Below are 12,496 nucleotides of genomic sequence, written 5' to 3' on the forward strand. Positions count from 1 at the left end.
CAGGAGGCAGTGCAAGTTAATTATCCAAAAAGAAAATCATGAACTTTACATCTTCAGAGGCCTTTTGAAAATGACCGAGAATGTTGGGGTTAAAAAGACCATGAAATATTGTTTACCAAAAAAGGAAAAAAAAAAGACCATGAAATATTCTCCAACCACTTTCCTACGTTAACTCAATGTCAATAGAACACAAATAATGCCAACAGATTTCTTCTCCAAGCCAGGAAAAGCCTCCGCACCCTATCACTCGAGCATTCAATCAATGTTGTGCAATCATTAGCCAATTCCAAACTCAGACTAAATGGTTTCAAACAGATGTTGGTACTATGAAATTTAATTTGTCTACCACCAAAAAAAAAAAAATTAATTCAAGCAAGATCTTCAAATTGTTACTGTCTCTGTAGATGACGACAGAAGAATTAAGCCTGGTTTCAGCTCGCTAACATTGCAATAGTAACTTTAGTTAGTAGGCTATTTACTCCTTTGGTCCTTAATATAAAACCCATTTAACTAATTTAATTAGATTAAGGAAGTTAGGTAAGTTAGTTAATTATAAGAAAAGTGACACATTTTTCCTAAAACACCATAATCATCTTTCTTAATACCTCATCTCCCTCTTCTACTTGATTATGATTGAGAGAATATCCATAAGAGTAATTTAGAGAAAGTTAATAAATATGAGAAATGGGTCTTATATTTAGGACTAAAACTAACTCAAGAATTGGGTCCTATATTAAGGACCGGAGGAGTATAATATTAAGGGGGCAAGAGCACAATTAAAACCACCATGGTACTACCTAAATGGTGTTCCCGTCAAATGAACAACATGCTCGAACTTTGATGCTCGTATTAGTTTTCACCTCCCAATCTTTAGGTGCCACCCCAAAAGAACTTGCGAATCTGCACGTCATCCGCTCCAAACGCTTGTGTGGCCGGCCAGATCTACGGAAGCAAAACCAAAAGCATTCACACCAAAAGATGCCGGCTACCACATAACAGTACAAACATAAACCCGTTAGGCTGATCGTATAGCTGATATATTTAAAAAAGCGATCTTCATCTCATGGACAAGGAGTTTGAAGTGAGAATTAAAATGGGAGATGTCCTTGTTCAGCCTGTCTTTCGGTCCTTAGAGACGCCACTACAAAGTCAATCTCCTGCACTCGGTAATTGTTGGGCATGATATCTGCGTTCTGAAATTGATCTCACCGTGCATACTTTGGCATCATCTGAGGTCTACATCGTTCGTTACTTTCATCAACAAGAAAGACAGACATCCCACCTTCCCCAAACTCTCCCAAATCAGCAATATGCATTCACTGTTTATGCCAGTTATTATATGGTTGCTTCCCCCATTGCTTCAAGGCATGCATGCAACCAGCTGAAGTCAATAGTCCCAACACACCAAATGCCATCAATGCTGCATTCCCAACATTCCGATAGTAGCCACCCTGCAACAGTTACAAGGAAGTAACTATATTATGATATTAAATACATACAACAACCAGCTGGCAAACAAATACAACAGCAACAACAAAATCTTATCCCAGTAGGTAAAGTTAGTTACATGGATTGCAAACAAATATATAACTATTTTCACAATTTCATGCTAGGTGGTTAGGAAAAACGCAGCGGAGACAAGTACTTTACATCTGAAACATTAAATTTCAATAAAGCATACAACGCTGCTAGAATAAACATCAGGAATAAACTCAAGGGGATAGTGGCACCATTCAAGCACAGAAATCCAAGCCAAACACAACTGCCCGTAAGCAGAATTTTTCAACGCAGGGCTTATCATGGTACGCCTTTTAAGGAGTTCATTGGAACAGGACCTCTTTCCAATAGTTATTTCATAAGCCATCCTCAACAACGACCAGTATTCTGACTTCAAATGTCAAAGAGACACAGTTTACGTCCATCGTGGTGTCCATTTTTATGGTCAACTGGGGCTAAAAACTTAATTGGCTAACTATATATTTCCTACATTGCCATTATGTTCAAACACTCACTTCCACCAAAGAAAGCAGCATTGCCGCATTAGCTGGGGCAAGAGAAAGGCCCATCATCCCTCCACGCAGCTCATTAGGCACATACCTGCAATTAAAGTAACACAGTTATCAAAACTAACACAATCCAATGAATAACAGGCACCCAGAATTAAATGATTTTACATGGTCCTCAATCTGGCGAGTGATGGTAAAATGAGCCCAACACAAGCATGAAACAGGATAAACAGAGTCACCAGAACTCCAATTTCCTGCATAGGAAAAAATTTTAGAGTAGACTCTAGATTTCCACCTCTGCAGCCAGACAAGTGCACTGCATGCTTATAAAAATATGAAGTGACAGCACCTGATAATCATAGGCTATAATAGACAGGACAAGACCCAGTATGATGTATGCGTATACTAGCCAGTCCTCAGTTCTAATAGGTAAGTGTCCACTTGTGAGCCAAGGAAATACAGTGCTTCCTAGCATTCTTGAGCCCAGAAAGAATGGATAAATTAATCCTAGATGCACTTCTCGTCCATCAGCCTGAATACACAAGCACCACATAATGTATTCTAAACTTTGAACCATAAATGTAAAAGGTTGCATAACATGAAGCCTTCTCTTTCATACGACTGAATCCAGGAAAGAAGACAGATGTCTTTGCCACAAAAATGGCCTCAGGGAAAAAAAAAATACATTAATTTGTCCATGGACTTTTATTTCTAAGTCGATCAATACAAAGAAGCCGAAAGAAGAGAATTAAAAAAAAAAGAAAAAAAGATATCAACGGAATGCTCTAGAGATCATAACAAGTACATAGAAAATCCTCGCTGTGAAATTTAAATCATACCACCACTGTAGGGGCCCAGAGGATCCAAAAAATTCCAATGGAGAAGTAAAGGCAAGCCTGTGCCCACCCCAAAAGCCATATCCTTTTATCTGGAGATAATAGAATTTTCATCTCTCTGTTATTCTTGGTAAGCTTATCATTAAAACATTGAACAATATTAGCAGCTAATTCTCTAGTAGAACTTAATAGCACCTTTAAATGCTTAAATGTAAGAATCTTCTAAATCATGTCAATCCACAAAAAATCATTAGAACTGATGCACAAAAATAAGATCAAGGGCATAACTTAGAAAGCATGTGTATCTTACCACCTAATATATATGCATAGAAGGACACGCTATAATCCTTTAAAGACATTGCTTGTGGATTTTCTGCCCATCCTCTGGAAAGAAAAGTGATACATACTGTTGCTAGGAAGATGGCTGCAGTGGTAGGAGCAGTTTTCTTCTCAAAATTATCACCAACCAGCCAATTTGCAAACACTTGGCTGGCAATAAAACATGCAGACTCAGAAAAAGCCATTAACCAAAACGTGTCATTAAGCGAATCTAGCCTGTGCCCTTGCTGCTTAGGGGAAAAAAAGAAATTGACATTAGATTGTAGATATTCAAAGTCAGTTATCCTATATTCGGTGATAGGAAATGATACTAGCCAAATACACTAAAAGAAATAAGAATAAAAGGACTGGCCGATGTTATTAAAACTGAGGGGAATAAATAAGTCCCCATCTAGTGCAAGTGTCATAGATGTCTGGGCTGAAATCTATGTTTGCAAGGAATCAAGAGTATAGGAGAAAATTTATTCAATACCTTTTCATGCAAAGTGACCATCCAACTCTCAAAACTGAATGAAAATATTGCACTGGCAAGAGAGAGACAAATGCTAGTGACAAAAATGCTTGGATACTCAGAGACCCTCTTCCATATGCCAACAAATAAGTGTAGGATGCCAAAAAATAGGCATGCTTTCTTGTGACCTCTACACAATGAAAATAATAACTTAGTTGCAGCATGTCATGCAACAACATCACCTGAAAATTATTATTACAATAATTATAAAAAAATTATACATACATAGATATATATATATATATATTTCTTGAAGAGGCATAGTTTTGCATAACCACTTCACAAATTTCCAAGCTGCTAAACTGTCTAATCTAACATGGCAATATCATGCTTCATGTTTCAAATGACTCGGGAGGATGTCATGACTCAGCAAAAATATGAAATATTTAAAAGTAGAAGGGAAAAAAATCCATGGGATTAGGCAACACCAAATATATAATTAAAATTATCGGTCATAAAAGTTTGGCATTGTGCAGTTTTAGACCCGTTAAAAGAATGCTTGTCAAAGTTAAACAGTTTTTTCCCTTTCTGACATCATTGCAATGGAGGTTGACTTAAAATCAACCAAAAATACTTCACCAATGATCATTCAAAGTGTTAGTGATTCTTCCATATCGAACATTATGGAATTTCCGCTATGAATGATACACATTATTATTTGTTTAAAGAAAATCATAAATACATATAATAATTAATACAAAAAATTCCAATAATACTTGTCACTTAAACATCAGACTTACTGAAATTGACAACTCAGTATAAGTTGGACCTTTAAGAAATTAGAAATTAGAGATAACGTATAAACATCGTAGCAATAATAGCAGGCAAATCATAGGCTTACATTAAGTCTGAAATCACACCAAGAAAGGGACTAGCAATGAGAGACGCCCCAAATCTATAACAGAGAGACATAACCATCTGCTCCCTGCCAACTCCGTAAGAAGCTAACTCGAACTCACCGAAAGCTAACCACAGGCCTTCCATCACTGACAAGATGAAAGTAAGAAAAATGCAATTAGCACTCACGTTACAGATCTAAAGCTTAATTCACTAAGAAATGCAGTTTAAAGTTAAAGAATTTCGAAAATTGGTTGCGAAAAGCGGAGACTAAATTGAAGAGAAAAATAATGTCCCTTTTGGTTTAGTTCTGATGCCATCAACTAAATAAAGCATGAATTTCAAGTTCAAAAGTTGCTTCTCCTTTTTCTACAAGCGCATTTCTTGAAATCCAAACACTGCTATAGTAAAAGCATTTCACCTGAAGATAGAGAATAGAGAAGAATGAATTTCCGCTGAAAGCGAACAAACGAGGAAGAGATTCCATGGTCGAATACTGTAGATGTTCTGTTAGAATTAGTGAAATGAGGAAAAAGAAAGATCGAGAAACAGCAAGAGAAGAAGAGGAAGATGTATATGGATGGATTTGGCTCCCAAACCGAGCTCTCAATGGTTATCGCCATCGGCCAATTATATTGGAATTAATACAGAGACATTATGTAAGAATAAGCGTCCTGTTTGGGTCTGAGATAAACCCTAGATCGAAGAGATGAAGCAAATATACGGAAGGGAGAGAGGAGAACTGAGACTCCGAGACCGAACGAGATCGGGGACGATATGATATGATCGGCGCGAAACGGACCGGTTCCGTTGTTAACACTGCAAATTTAGCGGCTTCGATACAGGCGTAGCTAAAAACGAAGAACGAAACGGTGTCGTTGCCTCCGGTGAAATGAAAGCTAGATTTGGACCCGAAATGCGAGAGTCTCCCGATTTTGTGTGATTCCCCATTCTTCCATAGCAAACAAATCAACTTCAATTTGTACTTGTCCCCAAAAAAAAAAAAAAAGGTAAACAAAATTATTTTTAATTCATGATTTAGATTACAAATGGTTAGACAAAAGGAATTGAAGTTATTTCTAAAATTGTCATTGGAGCCTAATTTAAGTGGTAAGTATGAGATGAGATAGAGGTTAATTTGAGTCTTTCAATTTGCAATTTCGTTAATATATCTTAGTTTTAATTTTTAGTTGTTAATCTAATACTCTTCCAATCTTTAATATAACCCATTTAACTAATTTGATTAGATTAAAGAAGTTAGGTAAGTTAGTTAATTATAAGAAATGTGACATTTTTTTTTAAAACACCATAATTATTTTTCTTAATACCTCATCTCCCTCCTCTACTTAATTATGGTTGAGGGAGTATTCATAGGGGTAGTTTAGAGAAAATTGATAAATATAAGAAGTGGGTCTTATATTTAAGATCAAAATCAACTTAACAATTGGGTCTTATATTAAGGATGGGAGGAGTAGTTCAGATTAATCATTTTTATAGATATACAATTAAATTGAAATAGAAAGAAATAAATATTGTATCCTCATTTAGTAAAAAAAAAGTAACAATTCAAATATACAATGTTGATAAGTATTAATAAAACATTATTCTACATAATTATTAAGAAATTTCATAATAAGTAAATAAAGTAAATGACAATAAATTACCAAAATCTTAATAATTTTTCCAAAATATGTAATCCAAAAAAAATAGATAAATATTGCATCCTCAACAAAATCACACAATAACAAAGTAAATGAATCTAATATTTGTAAACCGAAATTGATACCAATCATTATAGCAAAAGAAAATGATACAAATCAAACAAATTGCAAACTGGGAGATGTAAATTGAGTATCAAACGATCGATAAAGGTTACGGTTTAGATCTTTAACAAAAACAAAAAATTAAAATCAAACTACAAATTTTAGAAAGAATCCCGTAAAAATAAATTTAAAATTATTAAATCTCAAATAAAAATTTTATGCAAAAATATATTATTATATGCCAATTCAGTATTGTCAAAACGTATTAAAGTGTTATTCTCAAATTCAATTTAGAATTTAGTAATTTTAAGTTTTCTTATATTCTCCCAGAATTTTATCAAAGTAAATAAAGAAACTGACAAATTTATAATAAAAATGTTTATTTATTTAGAAAAATGACATAAAAAAAAAAGAAATTAGAAATTGTCATATTTCAATTCAGTCACTTAGATTTCAAAACCTCATGAGAAGAAATATACAACAAATAACAAATATATTATTATTTATTAATAAGTTGTGAACTGAAAATGATAAGAAATAGACTAATAATAATAAGTTTAATAGTTTTTTTTAAAAAATCTGATATAAAGATATTTAATTATTTAATTATATTTATACAATAGCAGATTAGGTATCACTCTCTTCTTTAGGATTTTAATAGGTGCAAGTAGAATATTGTAATTTCTAAATTCTTTTTATATCATTTTTCCTGTTTATTTAAAGTCCGAAAAAATATTTCCAGTGAAAAAATGGATCCGAAGAATCATTAGGGTTGCGCCATTAGCCATACATCCGAACTCGCTTGCTCCTTCAGCTTCTCCTTCCGGACTCAATACCCTTTCCTATCGTTGATCTTGACTCATTAGGGTTTTCAAGGTCTGATCCTTTGCTTCAAGACATGGGAGGGGGCAACGGGCAAAAGGCAAAGATGGCTCGTGAGAAGAACATGGAGAAGATGAAGGCTTCGAAAGGTGATCTTTCATTTCCCTCCCTCGAACTCGATAATTTTCAATCATGTTCTCTTTGGTTGCTGAGAATTTCTGCAACAAGATTAGAAGCCGAATCAAAATTTAAATTTAATTAGCGAACTAAATGGATAGTTTATTTCGGCCCCTTTTGTTCGAAATTATGCGAAATCCCCTATTTCTGTATTATGAAATTGAAATTGGAATGTGACTACAAGAAAAAGATCTTATGGTTTTACTTCTTAATTTTAATAATCTGATTCTCACGCGTAGGAAGCCAGCTGGAGACAAACAAGAAAGCGATGACGATCCAGGTAATTTGGTGTTTATAATTTACATCCTAAGACGAAAACTCATAAATCTTAGAACTTCGTGTTCTTTGATTTCATTTTTCTCCTTGTAAACCGAACTACATATATGGATTCTTGTACTCTGAACAATGATGAACTTGGATTGTTAATATTGTCGTGGCTGGTATGGGAAATTGAAACCCTATTTCCTGCTTATCGTGCTTGTCCGACGTGACTGAAACAGCCTAATGCTTGAATTCAATGTGTATCTTAAAATTGCTATGCTGTATAAGCGTTTTATATGTCTGCAATGTTCATTCTGTAGTTACATGCCTAAAATGCCGAAGTGTTTATTGAGTAGTTGATTCTTTTTTTTTTTTTGGCTGAAATTATGAGTTTAGAGGGGATCTTGTTTGCCTTATTATTCATTCCAATTACTTTATCCTGTCTCAAATGATTTTCTCAAGCAATCCATTTTCCCGGCTCTTTCTTTTGAGTTTAGAGGGAGTAATATAATGGTACTTGTAATTTTAACCCTCCAAACAAGGGATGGAAATTCTAATGTATTTCTGTTTACTCTTATGAGAGTGTGAAAGGAAATGGGAGGGAAACAACACTAGTGACACAGAAACACAGCAGTGCAGAATGGCACGGTTGAATCAATAAACGCATTTTATAAGACATTTCTTCAGATTATTGCTGGAAATTTAGAATCTTTTTTGCATATTGAACATTTGATCACAGTTTAACAATTGTGATTGATAATTGCAGTGCAAGGTGTGTATGCAAACATTTATGTGCACCACATCAGAGGTGAAGTGCAGGGAGCATGCTGAGGCTAAGCACCCTAAATCTGACCTCTATGCTTGTTTTCCCCATCTTAAGAAGTGAACTATTCTGGGGAGAGTTTGTGGAGACCTGTTGATATCCCTGTGGCCTTTTCCGCAATCTACATAAGTATATTTCTTGAGTTCTGTTTGTGTTATATTAATTTGTCTTCTGTGTAGGTGCATATTGCGGGGACTATGGAGGCCTTTCGTCCCCTTGATAAAGTGAAAGAAACCTTGAAATACTGCTTAATGATACTGGTGTTCCTTGGAAAACATGCATTCTGATTTATCCCATGTCTGAATCAGAAACGGCTATTTTGGCCTCGTATTTTTATTCTCTGTGTGCACCGATGTTACACAAATCATGCAAAAAAAATTGAAGAGCATAAAATAAGTGATAATATGGAAGTAAACTAATAATGATGCTCCCCTCGATATGAATGATCCTATTTTGACACCAGTCGATCTTCGCTTGCTTCAGACGCTAGCTATTTTCGAAAGTTGTCGACAATTCATTCGGAATAACAACACAACTAAAGCCTATAGACTGCAAAACTACTAATTAAGTAAAATTCTAATGTCTGCCAGAACACTCTAGCCTATTTGGAGTAACTTGTTCCCCTCAATCACCCGTCCGAGAATTCCTATCTTGTCCTAAACAACTGATAGAATAAGGCAATGGCAAAAGGGATATCACTCTGATTGGTTATGGACAAATGTGTGAATGTATTATGTCTACGGCATCCACAGAAAATGAGACATCCAAAGGAATTATGTTTATAAGAAACAACCTTACCGACAATCAAGTGGAGTCACGCTACTTCGACATCTTCACGCTTAACGGTAAAATAGGGTATGAAGAGCTTTTTGGTTCAAGGGAGTGATTTGCATCTCCTCACTAAACAGATATATGTGCGGGTTCCTTTAAATTGTCTGAAAATGAAAGGTAAGATGGTGGAAAATCGTATTCAATTGTAGCTTATATGTAGGATATGCAAACCAAAACATCAATGTACATGAAATTACAACCCCATATGTCTAAACTCAGTCTCCGGTCATGAGTCCACATATGAACCCCGGTTATTGATTCAAATATGACCAAGTTATCAATGGAAACGGGTTTAGAGACTAGTTCTTCACAAGTTACAACATAATGAACTAAAGGTTAGATTATCACCGGAGAGGTGTTTATATTTAGTACTTAATAATATTTTTAATAAGATTGTCTCTAACAAGAAGATATTAAAAAAAAAAAAACCAAGTTGTTGGCCCATAAAAAATGATCGAGTTATTGTGTTCTCAATTCTGCGGCTCTTACCTGAGAGAAACGGGTGCGCCTACAGGACGTGCACGGATATGACAGCAAATTGTTAGCAAAGCTAAACTTGGAGAGAAAAAATAGCAAAACAAAATTACGAAAAAAAAGTTAAAATTTTAAAACTGTTGAGTGGATTAAAGTGCTTTCTTTTTTTTGGGGGGGGGGGGTGGGTGGGGTTAAAAGATGAGCTTCATGACTACGATTGCTTCTCTTCATGCACCAACATAAGGAAACTGTGACAACATGCCGAAAGAGACTAGAAACATGTCAAGAGCAGCAGAATTGAGAACATAAGATACAATTTGTGAAACATGTTAAGTTTTAAATATTTGTTTATTTAATTTATTTATATATTTTCTTCTAAATTTAAGTACCAAGATACAAAGCAATTTTTCTACAAAATCTGCTCATATTTATTCTATTTAGGAGAAGATGTAGAGTAAAAGAAGATGAGGAATAGATATGATGAGATGGGATCTTAACTGTAATTTGCTCCACAACTTTAACTGATGAAATTGGGTTTCAGTTGTAATTTTCTCCAAAAATGAAAATGGAGATGGTTGAAGTTGTTCTTGACCTGAACAACTTTCATTTTTTCACTTAAAAAAAAAAAGCAGAGTGAAAGTTCATATCGGCATGAACAACTTTTAAAAAATATAGCATATAGGTAAATAGTTTTCATAGTGTAGTATTTAGGTAATTATTTTTACTGCTTACAGTATTTTGGAAAATTGCCTCTTGTGGCAATTGCTGTCTTGCTGACCAGAGCTTAGAGTGCTGAATTTGGCTGGGCTTCAAGTGTCCAGATTCCAGAGAGAGGAACATATACAGGGGGAAAAAACTTGTGGGTGGGGAGAGAACAGATGCAAGCGAGGGCAAAACTTGAAGATCATAGGTGAAATAAAAAACAGCTACTACGTTCACAAGTTAATCAATGCGAAACAACAATTAAAAAAATCCAGGTCTAGAGACAACTTAAAATCTCTCCAGATCTAATTCTTGAGATATATATATTAAAAAATAAATATGAACGAATGTGTCTTTTTGGTTACGTTTGGTATAAAGCATTAAAAATGAAGTATAGAGACAAGAATCAGAATTAAAAAAAATTATTAAAAAACAGTTTAGCACAAGAGATTACTGGTTACATGGGATTAGACAAACTCATATATGTGGGATTGGGGAATATCATAGAGAAAATCTCATCTTAATGAGTTTGCCTAATCTCGTATAACAAACAATTATTAATGTTAAATATTTTTTAGTGATTTTTTTCAATTACAATTTTAATCCCTATCTTTTATTTGCAATTCTTTGCATCAAATGGGACCTTTATTCTTTCTCAAAATTCTACTGGCAATTAATAAGACCTTATCTGTTTCAAAAAAGTAAAACACTAGATAGAAAACCCCATGTGCCACGGGGACAAACAGTTTCCCTGGTGTCCCTTCTTCTTTTGATTTCCCGTTCTCCACATAATTTCATCCTGGAACAATAAGTACCCTAACTTTGGAGCAAGGCAGTGTTGGTCATACGGTCCAAGAGAAGAGGACAATCACATGGATTTAAGAGCCACCACATCACATGTCTGTGGATATTATTTTCCACAGAACTGGGCCTTCGATCTATTGCAGCTTTGACATTTCAATACTCCTCAAGTACCTGCCTATATATTAGCCTAACATGCTTGTGTCCTCCCACTTCTTTCCCCCTAGCTTCACGACGACCTCTGATTTAAAAGGAATCCAATTCTTTTAGCTTGGATAAATAGCTGCGTATTATGATTACTAAAGATTGAGTTATATGATGTTTAATTACATTATTGAGGCTAATCATCCGTCTAATTTGGGTGAATTTCCTTTTGGAATCTCTTTTGGGTGTGTTTGGATGAAACCAAACCGTGGTTTGGAAAAGTGATTCTGGAGAATAGATTCTGGGAAGAATAGATTCTAGAAAGAATAGATTTTATGAAAAAGTGATTTTGAGAAGTAAGAGTGTTTGGATAGTTGTTATCAGAAGCACTTTTTATATATACAAAGTACTAAAAAAAGACATAAGTTAATATGATAATTACAGAAAAAATAGATTTTATAATATATTTTAATTTGAAGGAATAAAATTGTTAATAATATATTTTTTATTAACATAATTAATAATACATAAGATATATAATTAATAAATAATTAATATGTGTATATATATTATAAAATATAAGATTAAATATATTTATAAAAAAAATAACAAGATACATAGCTCTCACACTCTCCCTTTTTTCTCCAAAAACAAAATTTTTTTGTTTTTTTCCAAAACCATGGTTTTGGTTTTTGAATGGGTGTTTTGGTGATTTATTCCTCAAACTATGATTTGGGGTGTCACCCAAACACAGCCTTTGTCATTCTCTGCCTATTGGATTAGACGTATATGTTGGAGTTTTTCAATTATTGATTCAAGACGACACTATGTATCGTCCCTCACTTTCATAGCCAGCGTTGAAACCGAGAAAAAGGTTACTGTTGTTAAATGTTAATTCCGTCTAAGAATTTAGCAGGTGTTTAAGAAATACAAAATGCACTTTAAAAAAAAAAAGTACTTTCATGCAAACTAAGACCAAAAAAAATTTAATATACTTATCTCATATATCGAAAAATCACTTTTAAAGAGCTAATCGAAACATCACATTATTTGAATGCTTCACTGGGGCCTAGCTTTATTTAGAAGTCAAGTAAGATAGAAGTGTGGCGGTATCGATCTCAGAACAGAAATATGAATGTATACATAAGCATATTGTGGGTGAATAATCT

The 12,496-nt window shown here is 34.2% G+C and overlaps 2 protein-coding genes across 2 annotated transcripts; one reads left to right on the forward strand and one right to left on the reverse strand.

Moving 5' to 3' along the window:
- Positions 1-1,020: 1,020 nt before the first annotated feature.
- On the reverse strand, positions 1,021-5,350 carry LOC114751843 (molybdate-anion transporter-like). Its single transcript, XM_028940531.1, has 9 exons — positions 4,951-5,350; positions 4,534-4,678; positions 3,654-3,822; positions 3,153-3,408; positions 2,846-2,934; positions 2,356-2,538; positions 2,175-2,260; positions 2,013-2,097; positions 1,021-1,451 (listed from the first exon to the last, which is right to left on the reverse strand). The coding sequence occupies exons 1-9, from the start codon at positions 5,150-5,152 to the stop codon at positions 1,317-1,319; spliced, it is 1,350 nt and encodes a 449-aa protein (XP_028796364.1). The 5' UTR covers positions 5,153-5,350; the 3' UTR covers positions 1,021-1,316.
- A 1,743-nt stretch (positions 5,351-7,093) lies between these two features.
- On the forward strand, positions 7,094-8,708 carry LOC114751844 (uncharacterized protein At2g23090-like). Its single transcript, XM_028940532.1, has 3 exons — positions 7,094-7,263; positions 7,531-7,571; positions 8,319-8,708. Exons 1-3 carry the CDS (start codon positions 7,191-7,193, stop codon positions 8,436-8,438), a joined length of 234 nt encoding a protein of 77 aa, XP_028796365.1. The 5' UTR covers positions 7,094-7,190; the 3' UTR covers positions 8,439-8,708.
- The last annotated feature ends 3,788 nt before the right edge of the window (positions 8,709-12,496 follow it).

The sequence above is a fragment of the Neltuma alba genome, unplaced genomic scaffold, assembly GCF_004799145.2.
Source record: "Neltuma alba isolate B1F8T4 unplaced genomic scaffold, ASM479914v2 tig00007130_pilon, whole genome shotgun sequence".
Classification (NCBI taxonomy): domain Eukaryota; kingdom Viridiplantae; phylum Streptophyta; class Magnoliopsida; order Fabales; family Fabaceae; genus Neltuma; species Neltuma alba.